Consider the following 17,499-nt stretch of genomic DNA (forward strand, 5'->3'; position numbering starts at 1 on the left):
TGCATTCAAAGCCCACATCTAGCTTTGAAAACAGCTTAATTGATTGTCCACACCACACTGAATTTACAGGAAAGTTGACCATAAACTACTTCTGCTTCGTATGAGAAAACATATATAAATAAAATTAGTGATAGTATTACACAAGATATATAATACAAAGGATCATGTTATAATAACATGTATAGAGCATAACAGTTTAAGAGCTAATTCACTTCAGCAATACTAAAGATGTTGGTTTTGTCTAATTGCTTTATTAGGTATGCTGCTAACCCATGAACAACCCAAACTAACTTGTAACCAAACACGTTGATATACCAAATGATGCAGCGGATTGGATAGGTTGAGCAATGCTCATGCCAAATCCATGACAATCGACGCTTGGATGCATAACATCCAAGTGTAGAGAGTTCTTGTTTATGTATGTGTTGAGAAAGTTGAGGTGTATGAATGAGAAGGCTTGTAATCTGATTTCCATTGTAATGGACTAGCTCAAACTGAATGTAGACAACTTTTTGCCAAACCAGTATATAAGTTTGGTTTTGGTATAATTCCAACAATTTTATAACGACAAACCAATATTCATTTTTGATACAATCTCACTCACTTGTTCCATACACTGATTAAGACTCCTCCCAACAACTAATTCTTCTGAGAGTAATCATGCACGAGAAATAGTTGGGCAAGTCAAAATGGACTCCAAACACAAAAATACTTCCCTTAAAAACAAGCCCAAAATTCTATTGAATTATGTTTCATCATCGTCTCCATTATTTCCATGATGATCAACTCTCTCAGAACTCTTGTCTAAAATCCTTATGATCATGAACTCATTATTTATCTGATCAGCTCAGAAACTTGTGTCTCAGTAACATGTATTCAGATTTATATTGCTTAGTGGTTCAGTATAAGTATAACTAATAGCATGTAACAACTGAGAAATTTAATATACTAAATGAACAGTCACTTTTTCATCCTAAATTGATTTAGAAAACACTCGGTCAATTTTATGTCTCTTGAGCTCTGATATTATTATTTTTTTAAAAAAAAAAATCAATGTATAATGTCACCTCACAGCTATTCAACATTCACATAAATTGAAATCTACTCATTCATTTCCAATGTAAAAACATATTTAATAAGGCCTATACTTACTTTCATAATAAAACCAAAATTTCAAAAGCAATTTCATCAAAATTCCACGTGATGTGTCTCCCCTCCACTTTTAGACGACCAATATTCATAAAGCAAAAAAGGTAAAGTTTCTTTATAATTAAAATAATATAAAAAAAAAAATTATGCAAAAAGTAGTGATAATAAATAATAGGTTGCTGCCTGGTCTTCTTTGTATTCGGCCTGGACAGTCAGTTTAGGTGCTGGGATTAATAACAGTTTTAGTCTCACTTTGAACATGATTCTTGCTGCTGTGGTATATAGTATTTGGAGGAATAGGAATAGGTGCTTATATGATGGTTTTTCAAGCTAAAGAAATTATTACCTTAGTGAAGAATAGATTGTATATGGTTCATACTAGGAAAGATGCCCCTCTTTTCAAGCTTTTCTTGAAGAAGCTCCAATTGTATGTAATGTGAGGGTGGGTTCTTGACTGTTAGTTGGTTTCGGTTTGGGCTTTGGCCTTGTTTGTATATGTTTGTTTGTTCAATGAAGTTTTTTTTTCCTTCTTGATCAAAAAATAAAATAAAATAATAGGTTGCCAAGACTTATCTTTTTTTTTTTATAAAAAGAAAAGAAAAGAAAAGAAAAGAAAAAAGGAATCCAATGTTTACACGCACTTCATATCCGTTAGATTCAATAAATAAATAAATAAATAATTGAATCCAATGGCTGCGATCCCTTCATAATAGAGAGAGACTCTTCAGGGAGAAAAGTAGTGGTTCAAAAACTCTTTTCAGCAACTACTGTTGAGGCATAGGGAGGTTGTTGATTGAGCTTATAACAATTGGGAGGCACAAACCTTTTGATGCTGAGTATACTATTATATACTCCTGTTAATAGTATCTTTAGTAGATGAATAATTGACTTCTGAAAAGACCAAGAAAATCAAACATTTCAAGGCAGTAACAGTCATGGTCAATAAACAAACAAAGATAAAATTTTGCATCATAAACTTACCTCATTGCACTCCTATTTTCCTTCTAGTTTCTCACCCGAAATGACACATTTGAACTGGGCAAGTCATGAATTGAACATGCTAGCATTGAGAACCACTGTACTGTACTGTACTGTAATGTATTGGTATACAGCAGACTGAGTTGATGAGAGTTGATACATTTATTCAACCAACAAAGTGAATATTTCAAGTAAGAGTAAAAAGTAATGAGACAAAGTAAAAGTAAAAATAGTAAGAAAGCAAAATCAGAAAAACCGTGCTGTGTTTTGTTCTCCATAATCAACTTGCCATCCTTTCAAACAATACAACAATTCTGTAACCCTGAAATGACAAGAGCATTCAAATCCCAGGAATCAGTATGAGAAACAAATACATATAACTCTGAGCTTTAAAAATTTGAGACATGCTATACCACTGTTTAGAAAAGGCTTTTGATTCATGACCAAGAACATGCATGGTAGCTGCATATTACTATAGAAAGCATTGTTCATGGCAAGTTTGTGACTAGAGAGTTCAAAGATTGTATAATAAATTACAAATTGTTATGAAATTATATATATATATATAAAAAAAAAAAAGAATGGTATTTTTTTCTTAAGTTATATATAATAACAAAGGTATTGTAATACTAATGAGGATCTTGTAATAACTTATAACAAAGATATATGTGTATAACAAATAAGCATCGGCTGAAGCTGAGCTAATTAGATATGCTGCTATGCTATGAACAACCCAAACTAACTTGTACTTTATATATATGAAGAGCATCTTAATTATTTCCAAACATGTTGATATACAATTATGTACACAATTGTATATATATATACTAAAGACACACAGAATATGCAAGTGTATCACAGGCAGTAACAGTCATGGTCAATTATCACAAAACAAATTAAGATCAAATTTTTTTTGTATCAGAAACTTACCTTACTGCAGTCCTCTTTTCCTTCTAGTTTTCTCACCTGAAAGGACATCTTTGAACTCCGCATATCATGAACTCGGCATACAGTACTTCATTTCATATATATATATATATTACTTAAAAAAAATCTGATCTAATTTGTATGCATGCATGTTTCATTAGTTTGATAACAAAGTGAAAGTGTATATATATATATATATATATGGACAGAAGTAGCAGTTCGGTAATTCTGTTATTTACATATACGGCACTTGCTTTTTTGGTTAATATATTATAAGAAGATAAGATATGATTGGTTTTGATGGACAGAAAAAAAATATGGTTGAGTCGAAGTCACTCTGGTTGACTCAAAGTCTTCGTTTCATTCTACCTATAAAAATACAGAGGTTATCTCAACAAAAAAAAAAAAAATAATAAATAGAGAGAGATCACAGAGCAGACGAAGGAGATCGAAACTAGTCATGGCAGAGAGTGTGGTGAGTTTTCTACTGGAGAAGTTTTCGTCCTTGTTGGAAGATGAGGTGAAGCTCTTGAGCGGGGTCCGAGATGAAGTTGTTTTCGTGAAAAATGAGTTGGATCGCATAAGAGCATTCTTGCGATCTGCTGATGCCAAGGAAGATCAAGATGAAGAAATCAAAGTGTGGGTTAAGCAAGTTAGAGAGGTCGCTTACGATGCAGAAGACACCATCGATGATTTCTTGTATAGATTTGAGCATACCAAGCGACATGGATTCTATGGTTATTTGTGTAAGATGGCTCGCGGAATCAAGAACTTGAAAGCTCGCCGTCGAATTGCCTCCCAATTGCAGAGTATCAAACTCAGAGTTACTGATATTTCTGAGGGGCGCCAGAGATATGGTTACAAACTGAGTAGTACGGAGATCGGGTCGAGTTCGGGAACTAAACCTTGCTACTATTCTGAGGTTAGAAGCGACGCACGGTTGCTGGAAGAAGCTCAACTAGTGGGCATTGAACCAAAGAAGCAAGCTCTTTTGAGTTTTCTTGTTAAGGATACCTCTCAACTACGAGTGGCTGCAGTGCGTGGAATGGGAGGGCTGGGCAAAACCACTCTGGTGAGTTCAGTTTATAATGATTCACGAGTAAAGAATCATTTTCATCAAATCCAAGCTTGGGTCACTGTTTCACAATCGTTCAAGCTAGATGAAGTTTTGAGACAAATTATCCAACAATTTTTCAAAGCCACCAATCTGCCACTTCCTGATGAAGTTGAGAAGTCCACAGACACACACTTCTTAAAGACAACCATTGTTGATTTTCTTAGTGACAAAAGATATTTGGTTGTATTGGATGACATATGGGATGTGGATGCATGGGAAGCAGTCAAAGTTGCATTTCGGAACAACAACAATGGTAGCCGAGTAATGATCACTACTCGTACTGCAGATGTGGCCTCTACCTCTACCAAAGATGTTGGAGGTCACATCTTAACCTTAAATCCTTTATCTTCTGAAGATTCTTGGACTCTATTTTATGCAAAAGCCTTTCAAGGTAATGCTTGTCCTACTCATTTGGAGGAAATTTCAAGAGACATCCTGAAAAGATGTGAGGGATTGCCTCTTGCCATTGTTGCAATAGGAAGCATGTTGGCCACAAAGGACATCAATAGGGTAGATGAATGGGAGATTGTTCACCGTTCTCTGCGGGTTGAATTACAAGGCAATACAAAACTGAAAGGCATGCAAACCATACTTTCACTTAGTTTCAATGATTTGCCTTACCACTTGAAGCATTGCTTCATGTATCTAAGTTTATTCCCTGAGGATTACTCGATTAAACTCAATGTCCTGATTCGATTGTGGATTGCTGAAGGTTTCATAGAAGGAATTGAAGGAAGAACATTAGAAGAAGTGGCAAATGGTTGTTTCAACGAACTTCTTAACAGAAGCTTGGTCCAAGTGAATGAAAGATATACTGATAGAAGAATCAAAAGTTGTCGAGTGCACGATATTTTAAGGGAAACTATGCTTCTAAAATCGAAAGATCAAGGCTTTGCAGCAATAACTAATAAAGAGAGCAGTAAAAGGCTTCCCGAAAGAGTTCGACGACTATCTGTGCATGAAGGAACAAATATAGATGCATCTGGGGACAAACAACTATCTCAACTGCGCTCTTTGCTCTTATTTACCAAAGAAAAAGATGTCTGGAATAATTTCATGTCTTCTTTTTCTGAGCAGGGGTCAAGACTTGTCAAGGTGTTGGATTGTACACGTGCACCTGCGACTACATTTCCACAAAGTATCACAAAGCTATACCATTTGCGATACCTATGTTTAAGAGATACCGCTGTAAGTTCAATTCCACCGTCTATTGCGAATCTTCGACATCTTGAAACGTTAGACCTCAAAAGGACTCTTGTACGAGAGCTACCCAGTGAGATTTTACGATTACAGTGTTTGCGACATGTAATAGTTTATGATTTTAGAATATTGCATGGCTGTAAGGCTTTAAAAGGAATGGAATCCCTTTCTTCCTTGAGAAAACTCAGTTGTGTTGAGGCAAAACAGGATGAAACTGAGCCTATGGTAACCGTAGGAAGGCTAACACAACTGACGAGGTTAGGCATCCTACAGCTTGGAGCTGAGCACGGAGATGCACTATTCTCTTCAATTCGTGAATTAAAGCTCCTTCGTTCATTAACTTTGGTTTCAAGAACAGAGGATGAAGCCCTTAGTTTCCAATTTAAATCCTTCTCATCTCTTCAATTGCTCCAGAGATTATATATAAGAGGTCCTGTGGAGAAGTCACTAGAAGGACTACAAAACCTTACAAACTTGTCTACATTATATCTGAGTGGTAGTAGGTTGCAGGTAGATCCGCTAGAGTCATTACAAGATTTGCCCAATCTAGTATTACTCTGGTTTGATGAAAGAGTTTATGATGGGGAGTCACTATGTTTTAAAGCTGGGAGTTTCTTAATGCTCAGAGAACTCCGTATTTCAGAATTGGAGAACTTAAGAAGGGTGACAGTGGAAGACAAAGCATTGTCTCATCTCAAATTTATGAATTTGGCCGATTGCAAATTACTGGAGGAAATACCATCAGGAATTGAACGCCTAAGAAACCTCCAAAAACTTCAGTTGGTAAATATGGCTGCAGAATTGACAACAACTGTATATCGTGGAAGTCAACATGATAACTACTCAAAAGTAATGCACATTCCACATGTTTTCATCGGCCGGTGGAGTCCTGAAAGCGGAACTGTTGGTGATTGGCTTTAGAGATGTAAGTTTCATTCTTCTTCTTCTGAAAACTAATGAGCTTTTTTATTTAATTATTTTATTCTCTGGTTTGTAAATTATATTTTTGAAATTCAATCACGAGAAAAATTATTTATATTGGATTATTATGATTTTTATATTCAACCTTTGAAATTTAATATCACCTCCTATAACATAGATATTCTTGAATTTGAGCTAAAAGAGACATTGAGCTGTTCAAAATAAATAATTGAGACTATTTTAATTTTACATTGGTATTAAAGATGTGAGTTCGTAATGAGAAGTGAACTTTTACCTCTCTATAATTGTTGAGTACTTACTAAATGTTTTTGAAGAAATTAGGTTTGATGTGAAAAAAGTGGAAGGTGAATTTCTTCATAGACCAAAATATGATATAATATCATGGTTGGGTTTCATTATATTTTGGCTGTTATCTTGTTTTTCAAGGACTTTCCAATTCTATTGTGCTAAGAACAAAGATGACATTCTATTTGACAAGACTAGTTATCTTTTTATTTGATTAATTGGATTCATGTTCTTTTGAGCCTTTGTAGCTCTTGTTCTCAACTGAGTATGAATATTCTTTCATCATTTTCTGTTCATCGTGGTGTCATTGTGTTGGCTACTAGTGCCTCTTTCTAAGACTAAAGAAGTATCAATTTTCATAATATTAGTGTCAATTATAAATTCATTCTTCTTTTTTAAAATAAAAAAGTAAATGGAGATATTACCAACAAAAATATAGTTTCAGTTTCAAAAGTTGTACTTATGTTCCAAATCTAACTTTTATTGTCTGATTCTCATAATTTGTTACAGTATAGTGAGGCAGCTTCCAAGATATTTCTCATAAATTGCTTGTGTGCCATCCAGCAACCTCTGTTGGGGCATAATCAAGTTGTTGATTGAGCTTATAATGATTGGGAGGCACAAGTCTTTTGATGATGATGAGAAAGGAATTGATTAAGAGTTTGACGTGTTGTTGAGGGAAGTTCTGTGTTTGGGGTCGATTTTGAGATATCCGAATCTGTCTTTCTTGAGACTCACCTTACAGGATGTGCTAAAAGTTGTTTGGAATGGTGTTGAGGAGTACAAGAAGGAAGTGGATAAGATTGGAACACTTTTGCATTCTGAAGATGCAGAAGAGGAACAGTTGATGTTGAGATTCTGCTTAGATGAGAGAGATTCTGTAATGTCAAATATCATGTGTAGATATTTGTTGTAATGAACTCTTTTGAGTTCTCATATTTCTTTTAGTGTTATGCTTTGGTTTAGTTTTGGAAGTTGCTTGACAATACCCAGATGAATTTTTCAGTTGTTTCATTTTAATTGATTACTGAGTTTCTTGTTTTCGTTTCTGTTCTGCTTTTTCTTTTTTTGGTTTGTGTTAAGGTAAAATATTTTACCTTACTTATGTTACATGCAATTCTAGTCTCTTTTGTTTTTTTTCATATATAATATATATTGCTATTCTAAGTAAACAGATTTTTCATTACTTTGGTAAAGTGCTATCTTCAAATTCTTCTTCAAGCTCTCTCAGATTAGCTAGCCCTTGCCCATGCAAATTTTAATCTATGCAAAATATTTATGCTCTTTTAACATAACATTACATATTCAAGAGATACTGATGCCCTTGAGAGACTTAAAAAAGGAATGCATGCAGACGAAGTCTCTTTTTTATTGATAAATTTTGAATTGTGATAGAAAGTATTTTTCATATTCAAATGTTCACATCTGATCTAACTTATAGTATTCATAGTCATGGTTGATTCTTAGAATGTATTCTCAGTAGTTTAAGTGGTTTGATTTTAACATACCTCAATATCAAAGACTTAAAGAGCATATATTTCTCTACAAGCATGGAATTTGTTAAAATTATTTTTTCAGAAAAAAAAGGCACAGTAGTATTAGAGAATAACAGAGTTCAAGATATAAGTAGAGAGATATTTATGTACATTGTTCTCAAGAGTGATATCTACAGAAAGCTGAATTAAAAATAATATGTAGGACTCTGTATAATAATAATAATAACATTAAGTTTTTGTTCTTGATTCTGAGAACACAGAACCAGACAGTGCCACCAAAATTTGAGTCTTTCTGAATTGTGAATCTTGACTTGTATTTATCAAGTCAACCATGTATATTGTCTGTGGAGAATGCTTCAGTTAGTTAAGTCCTCACCAACTCAGCATATTGTTATATTAAAAAGCTTCAATTAGTTAAGTTAGTTGGCTGACACTTGTGATACTGGCCCAGCTATATATTGCAGTCTAAACAGCTCACTAAAGTCAAGTTTTTGTTTTGTATTCGGTTGTATCAGAAAGAGAGTTTTGTTGTTGTATTTTGTATCTTCGAGTTTCCTAATTTGAAACTAAAAACTTGTAATGAGTGTATCTCCATTGTTGTAAAGCATTGACTTTGATAAATAAAGACTGCAAGCAAATATTTGAGGCATAGGGAAGTTGTAAAGCATTGAATTTGATAAATAAAGACTGCAAGCAAATATTTGAGGCATAGGGAAGTTGTAAAGCATTGAATTTGATAAATAAAGACTAGAGCTCAAAACTCTAGATTACTCTGTGTCGTTCCAAGATAGAAACAAATAATATGCATTCAGAAACTCTTTTCAGCAACTACTGTTGAGGCATAGGGAAGTTGTTGATTGAGCTTATAACAATTGGGAGGCACAAACCTTTTGATGCTGAGGAGGAAGAAGAAATTGTACAAGAGTTTGACATGTTCTTGAAGGAAGATCTGTCTTTGGAGTGATTTTGAGGAGTGCAAGAAGGAGGTAGTTCTGTTTTGTTGGCAAATATCATGTGTAGACATCTGATGTAATAAACTCTTTTCAGTTCTGATATTATTCCTTTGATTTTGTTACTTTATGAAAGTTGACTTTGACTATACCCAGATGAGTCTTTTAGTTGTTTCATTCTAATGAATTCAAAATGGACTACTAAGTTTCTTGTATCCTTTTCTGTTCTGCTTTTGACCTTACTATTCTCAGCATCAATTCTAGTTTGAGTGGCCACCATCAAAATGTTCTGTCATATCCAAAACTTTAGAATCCTTCCATGCACAGTTTACTTCAAGGCTTCTATTTCAGCTTTTTCATTGCTGGCTATCATCGTGTCTTTGACTTTGCCTCAAGTCGTTCAAAGATGTTTCAAGTGAATAGGATTTTCATTTTTTCTCAAATTCTTCCTCAAGCTCTCTAAAATTCACTTGCCCTGCAAAATATTTATGCACTTTTAAGCAAATTAAACTACATGAACCAGTAGCATATATTACAGTCAAGAGCTCATTCACTTTAGCAACACATAACGAATAACACCAGCTGAAGCTAATTTCTGTAGCTTATTATAGAGCTTAATCATTTTAAATTGAACTAAAGCATAGAGATTTTTTCTGCCATCTTGCGCATGGAAAGATGTTTGCTTTGTCTAATTTCGTTTTATATATATATATATATATATATATATATATAAGCTGCTATGAAAGCTTTATTAGGTGTGCTGCTATGCTATGAAGTATGAACAACCAAACTAACTTGAGAAAGAAATTTGAAAGATTGCACAATATTGATAAAATGCTCAGCTCAAAGAATGAGGCTGGCTGCTCTTCTATTTAACCTCATTGGTACAGAGATTCTAACAGAATCATTATGATTACAAAATCATACACAGAAACTTGTTACATTGGGACCACAATGACAGCAGGACAAACTTCTAGAAACTGTGAGAAATAATAGGATAATGGCAGAGTAAATAAGGTGTGCAAAATATCATTTCTGAGACAAGGTCAATCAATGATTGACCCCCAATTTCATTAGAAACCCTCACTTAAGGCGGAGGAAAACCATGGATCATTACATAGAAAAACCAATACCTAGAACATAAGTACAAGTTATACATCAGCTACGATTCTAATCATGGTCACTATCATAGGATAAAATACAGCCCCAGTCTCTATTGAGATCTTGAAATGAAAGGTTTTTAAAGTATTTTGTCCTATAGACCCATGTTGCAACCCAAAATTTAACTTTATCCCACACCTCTACACTCTTCTTTGCTATATTGTCAAAAATTCTGCCATTCCTTTCTAACCATATTGCCCAAAGGATAGCCAATACAGTAGCTGTCCATAATCTAGCAGACCTCTTCCCCCCATCTATCTTGCAAGACAAGAGATCAACACATTTCTTTGGCATGCACCAGCTTAATCCAAATTCTCTCAGTAATCTATTCCATAGGCCTTGGCTAAAAGGACACTGAAGAAATAGGTGTGACAAAGATTCATCAGCATTCTTGCAGCAGACACACCAGCCCGGAGACAACACCTGGAAAGGTCTTCTCTTTTGCATTATCTCCTGAACGTTTACTTTTTCCAAAGCTAACAGCCAACCAAAAACTTTGATTCTAGATGGAGCGCAACCTTTCCACACCAACTTAGCCCAATTTCCTTGTGAATTATACTCGTATGAGACTAAACTTTGAAAGGCACTTTTACAAGAGAAAATACCATTAATCCCAGGAGACCAAATTCTTGAGTCATCCACTACATCAAGAATTGGTTTCTGTTCAAGAAGCTGAAGCAGATCTACTAAATGGGGGGCCTCCCACTCTCTCAATTGTCTTCTGAACTGAAAATCCCATCCAGAGTTAGGTCTTGAGAGGCCTTCTCCCCCACCCGCCATTTCTTTTACACTCTTTTGTCTCGCATTAGAAATCTGCATTAGATCAGGAAATAGTCTCATAAAGGCTTCATCACCCACCCAAACATCCTCCCAGAATCTGATTCTATTCCCCTTGCCAACCTTGAAGCGGACCCTAGTCAGGAATGCATCATACAATGCCGCAATACTCTTCCATGGTCCTCTAAACGACAGAGAATCCCCTCTTTTCGAATCCCAGAAGTTATCAGCTCTCCCATATCTACTTTTAATCACCTTATACCAAAGGGTCTTGTCTTCCAGCGGGAATCGCCACAGCCACTTCATCAAAAAAGCCTTATTTCTTGCTTCCAACTGCCCAATACCTAGCCCTCCTAGAAAAAGAGGTTTACACACCTTTTCCCAAGCCACTAGATGCTCACCCCCACCCAGATCACCCCCTTCCCAAAGGAAATCCCTCATCATCTTTTCAAGGGCGATGATCACAGTTTTGGGTGCTCTAAACAATGAAAGGAAGTAAGTTGGTAGGGATGATAACACAGATTGAATGATAGTTAGTCGACCCCCTCTAGACAAGTATGCACCTGTAACTCCCATTTCTTTTTACAAATACATTATAACAATTATGAAAAATAAGAGAAGATATTTTTATTCATTTTTGAGTGCATTACAATGCTAACCGAATGTTAGAGCTATTAAGTAAAGTGGAAGAATAACTAATGAATATGCAACTATAACATTCATGGGCATTTCATTAGTATAATACCCATAGAATGATGCTAAATACAAGCAAACAATCATTAAAGTTATGAAAAATAAAGAGAAATTCATGATTTGATGATGAATTTTTATAGAAGGTTAAGAGGTGAAGAAGTTGTGCAAATAAATGGTTGAAGGAACAAGTATTTATAGGACAAAAACTAGCCGTTTATGACCGTTGGTGAATAGTGATCATGACCGTTGGGGGTATAGTTGTTTTCTATTATGGGATTTTAACAGTTCTAAGTTGTTGAAGTAACCAACAGGTGGGAATAATTAATTTATGGGTGTTAGAGAAACTTTTTCAGAAAAGTTTGTGAGTCAAAAATGCTGGACTAAGTAATATAAGAAGATTGGGAAATTTTCATTTTTTTTACTATTCACCGGGTACTATTCATAGTGGGTCCCACAGTGGGGTCCGCAAGGGTCCCACAGTAGGGTCCACATGGGTCCCACAGCGGGGTCCACCCCATGGGTTCCACATGTTGATGCAGTAGTGACACATTGATGACTTAAGCAAATTACTATGCTTGATATTTTGAATATGTTATTATTCCACTATGCTTATTATTTTTAATATTTTATTAGAATAGTATCCCAAGTTTTTCCTATAAATAGCCCTTCCAAAACTCATCTTGAAATCACAAAATCCTCATTTTTTTTTCTCTTACTATACCCAAAAATCTTCTTAACATCCTTCTAAAGTTCTAAACCTCGGAGATCTAGGCGAAATTCTGTCCGTAACGCTAACCTACGAAAACCTTTTAGGTAAGCTCTTCCCGAGCCTTTCTTTTCAGTTATTTAGTTATTATATATGTATAGATTATTTTACTATGCCGTTATAATGCCAAAAGTTATATATAGATTATTTTACTATGCCGTTATAATGCAAAAATTTATATATAGATTAATTTACTATGCCATTATAATGCCAAAATTTATATATAGATTATTTTACTATGCCGTTATAATGCCAAAAGTTATATATAGATTATTTTACTATGACGTTATAATGCCAAAAGTTATATATAGATTATTTTACTATGCCGTTATAATACCAAAATTTTATATATAGATTATTTTACTATAATGCCAAATTTATATATGGATTATGTTACCATGCCATTATAATGCCAAAATTTATATAGATTACTTTACTATGCCATTAAAATGCTAAAATTTATATATGGATTATTTTACCATGTCGTCATATTTTACAAATGCCAAAATTGAAATATAAACTATTTTTTTTATGTATCTTTATAATACTAAATTTATATAGGCTATGGTCACACTTTGGACTATTTGGACTTTTATTATATGACCTTATTCCCTATTATTATGGACTGATGCTATGACCTGGACATTTCCGTATGACCATGACCACGACTTTTAGACCAGGACCATCCCATGGACAAATATAGTATGACCATACGCCTGGACATAAAATAAACAATAAGAAGAAAAGAAAAATAGAATAACAACAATTATAAACTAAAATTACATCATGTAGATTTTATGTAAGTTAATAGTTTGTGTTTTTATCAGAAAGCTAACAATTTCGGTTGTTTTATCAAGACGCAAGGTAAGTAGAATCCTCATCTACAATACAAGTATTTTATGTGTCTTATGTGCATTTATATGCTTTATATGTTAATCTGTCATATTGTTCTTATGCATAAGTTATTTTCAAGAATGTTATATTATGCATAAGCACGCATAATGTTCACAACGTTAAAGTAGAGGTGCTGCTTGGGAGACCTAAGTCCCAAAAATGTAAGGAGGGAGATGTACGTCCCTATATGATGAATGTTTATGAGGGAAATTCCCTATTATCATGTTTATGTTCAGGTGGGAATGTGATTCCCTATGTAATGCCGACAGCAGCATCCTCTAGGGCCCAAAAGAAAGGAAAGTGAAAGAAAGAAAGAGAATACATAGCATGTTGCACGTTTATTTTAATGCATATGAGGTAGTTATTCTGCTTACTGAGCTTTAGCTCATCAGTTAATGTTTTGTATTGTAGGTAAGAGGCCCCAAATATAAATCGTTGATGAGTATACGTGGAGCCAACATGACTGTACATATGGGGCTGACTTGAAGGGAGTGGAGTTCTGCTATGCTATTTATAAATAAACAAGAAACTTGGTTTTATTATATTTCATTAAAAGTATTTTGTGAACTTTATCATTTACTTAAAGCTTTAAAAGTATTTCATGAACTTTGTAATTTACATAAAGCTTTTCAATTTATCAGTTGGATACATTTTCATTTCTACGTTAAGGTGTAGTAACGCCACGAAAATGATTTATAAAAGTATTAAGATTTGTATGTAAGATAAAGTTTTTATTTAGTTGTGAGTATTGTGTGGTTTGAGGTTATGAACATTATTTATGTATTGTTTAATAAAGTTTTTGTAAATTCAGAATTTCAGTATTGTCGTATTTAGGTTAAAATTTGTTTTTACACTATATATGTATGTTAAGAAAGGAGGTCGTTACAGCACCCCTCCACCCATGTAATCTTTTCGCAAATTTTGCTACAACCGGTTCCCAGAACGCTTGTTTTTTAGGATTCCCCCCCAAAGGCAACCCTAAGTACTTCAAGGGCCACTGACCCACTTCACACCCTACCGACCTTGCCAAAGAATCAACCACCTCCTCCACCATGTTCAGCCCCAAAATTTGACTTTTACTCATGTTGATTTTCATCCCGGATGCAGAGCAAAACGTCTTTAGAATATCAAGTAACTTTTGGACTGAACCTTTATCTTTAATGAAGAATATCGTATCATCTGCAAATTGTAAATGACTTACCGAAACCTTTTCCCTCCCCACAAGAAAACCATTATACAAAGAGGAGTCAATAGCTTTGTCTACCATCCTACCAAGTACATCCACTAGCAAAATGAATAGAAGAGGTGATAACGGGTCCCCTTGCCTTAGCCCCCTTTCCCCACAGATCTTTCCTCTCGGTCTTCCATTTATAAATATAGAGTAGGATGCTGAGGATACACAGCCTTTTATCCACTTCCTCCATTTATGGCCAAATCCTTTCTTTGCTAGTACCATGTCTAGAAATTCCCAATCAACATAGTCATAAGCTTTCTCAAAGTCTATTTTGAAAAGTATACCACTTAGTCCTTTGCTTCTATATTCCTCCACCGCCTCGTTTGCCACCAAGACCGAGTCTAATATCTGTCTATTTTCCACAAAAGCAGACTGAGTTTCAGAAATAGTGTCATCCAATACCCCTCGAAGTCTGATAGCCAATACTTTGGAAATTATCTTGTACAAGCTTGTAGTTAGGCTTATCGGCCTATAATCCTTTATCTTACAGCTATTCAGTTTTTTGGGAATAAGGCAAATGTATGTCTCGTTCAAATTCCTTTGGATAATACCATCTTCTGAAAAACTTGTAAACGCCCTCATCAGATCCCATTTTAAAATATCCCAATTCCTCTGGTATACTGCCATTGAGAAGCCATCTGGACCTGGTGCTTTGTCCCCATCACATTCAAACACTGCCTTTTTCACTTCCTCTTCTTCAAACGGTCTTTCCAGATGTGCAACGAGGAAGTCCGGGACTGCCTTCCACTCAATACCCTCGATTCCGATCACTTCTCGGTGTCCTGATCTATATAGCTTTTTATAAAACGAAGTGATTTCATCTACTATCTCGTTCTCTTTTTCCAATAATACCCCATCCTCCCTTTCAATTCTGGATATGAAATTTCTTGCCTTTCTGGCATTAAGCAGCCGATGGAAAAACTTGGAGTTTGCATCCCCTTCTTTTGCCCACTTGCATTTAGCTTTCAGCCAATTTCCTCTCTCTTCTTCAAAAAGCAATTGTTGCCATTCTTTCTTAAGAGATCTCCTTTCTTCCATATATAGTAAGCTCCAGCAATCACTTCCTTCCATCCTATCCAACTCAGAGATTCTCCTTTCTATTGTTTGTTTTAAAATCTTTTTGCTTCCAAATTCCTTCATGCTCCACTCCTTCACCTTCTCTTTGATTATTTTGAGTCTTTCCATAAAGTTGTATTCTGTCCCAAACTTTTCTCCAGCATCCTTCCACCAAATTGCAAATTCCTTCTTAAAAGAACTGTGTTCCAGCCACATATTGTCAAACCGGAAGGGACTTGGCCCCCACTTGGGTGGGTTGGAGTCCAAGACAACCGGATTATGAAGAGCATATTATTTCCAAACATGTTGATACACAATTATATACTCCTGTATCTTTAGTAGATGAATAATTGACTTCTGAAAAGATCAAGAAAATCAAACATATACAACATAATAGTGTATCAAGGCAGTAACAGTCATGGTGAATAAAGTGAATACAGCAGACTGAGTTGATGAGAGTTGATACATTTATTCAGCCAACAAAGTAAATATTTCAAGTAAGAGTAAAAAGTAATGAGACAAAGTAAAAGTTAAAATAGTAAGAAAGCAAAATCAGAAAAACCTTGCTGTGTTTTGTTCTCCATAGTCAACTTGCCATCCTTTCAAACAATACAACAATTCTGTAACCCTGAAATGGCAAGAGCAAACAAATCCCAGGAATCAGAGTGAGAAACAAATACACCTAACTAAGTATACCAACAGAAATACCCAACTTAACTCACTTCTCTTTCTATACATATAACTCTGAGCATTAAAAATTTGAGACATCCTATACAACTGTTTAGAAAAGGTTTCTGATTCATGACCAAGACCATGCATGGTAGCTGCATATTACTATAGAAAGCATTGTTCATGGCAAGTTTGTGAGTAGAGAGTTCTAAGATTGTATAATAAATTACAAATTGTTATGAAATTACATTGATTAAGTAAATTATTAAAATGAAAGGCAGTGTTTGGGTCTAAGTATCAAATAATTAGATTTACGTTAATTTGCATATTATAATTAAAGTTAAAGCCTTTTAGTAAAGAGCTATACTTATAGAAACTCTTGCAAAAAGATTCGGTTAAAAACAAAACTTATATATATATATATATATATATAAAAAAAAAAGAATGGTATTTTTTTTTTCTCAAGTTGTATATAATAACAAAGATATTTTAATACTAATGAGGATCTTGTAATAACTTATAACAAACATATATATGTATAACAAATAAGCATCGGCTGAAGCTGAGCTAATTAGATAGGCTATGAACAACCCAAACTAACTTGTACTTTATATATATGAAGAGCACCTTAATTATTTCCAAACATGTTGATATACAATTATGTACACAATTGTATATATATATACTAAAGACAGAAGATCACACATTTCAATACAGTTTTGCTCTAATTAAAACACAGAATATGCAAGTGTAACAGTCATGGTCAATTATCACAAAACAAATATAGATCAATTTTTTTTTTTTTTATCAGAAACTTACCTTACTGCAGTCCTCTTTTCCTTTGAGACATGTAAAAACTTGGCAGAGTAAGAAAGTTGGCTTTGAGACATGAAGGGCTGACACACATATACCTATATAGGTATAAAATACAGTACTTCATTTCATATATATATATATATATATATTACTTAAAAAAAATCTGATCTAATTTGTATGCATGCAAGTTTCAATAGCTTGATAAGAAAATGTATATATATGGACAGGAGTAGTAGTTCAGTATTTCTGTTATTTACATATACGGCACTCGCTTTTTTGGTTACTATATATATATATATGTAATAAATCTAAAATATTAAAAGAAGATAAGATATGATTGGTGTTGATGAAGTATTTGTTTCTTTCAGAAAAAAAAATCTGGTTGACTC

At 34.3% G+C, this 17,499-nt stretch overlaps 2 protein-coding genes across 3 annotated transcripts in view; both read left to right on the plus strand.

Annotated features, from left to right (window-relative positions):
* The window catches only part of LOC133801603 (disease resistance protein RPM1-like), a 45,065-nt gene extending 37,423 nt beyond the window's left edge, over positions 1-7,642 (plus strand). The window contains exon 3 of the transcript XR_009876899.1: positions 7,163-7,642. The gene's annotated coding sequence lies outside the window, so the exon portion shown is untranslated. The remainder of the gene's footprint in view (positions 1-7,162) is intronic.
* Positions 3,371-7,642, plus strand: LOC133801604 (disease resistance protein RPM1-like). Of its 2 annotated transcripts, none has more exons than XM_062239850.1 (2): positions 3,371-6,296; positions 7,109-7,642. In XM_062239850.1, exon 1 carries the CDS (start codon positions 3,515-3,517, stop codon positions 6,290-6,292), a length of 2,778 nt encoding a protein of 925 aa, XP_062095834.1. In that variant the 5' UTR covers positions 3,371-3,514; the 3' UTR covers positions 6,293-6,296; positions 7,109-7,642. The 2 variants fall into 2 exon arrangements, with proteins under 2 accessions (XP_062095834.1, XP_062095835.1); XM_062239851.1 differs by having other exon boundaries at positions 7,114-7,642.
* Positions 7,643-17,499: the final 9,857 nt, after the last annotated feature.

This window comes from Humulus lupulus, chromosome 9, assembly GCF_963169125.1.
Source record: "Humulus lupulus chromosome 9, drHumLupu1.1, whole genome shotgun sequence".
In the NCBI taxonomy this organism is placed as follows: Eukaryota; Viridiplantae; Streptophyta; class Magnoliopsida; order Rosales; family Cannabaceae; genus Humulus; species Humulus lupulus.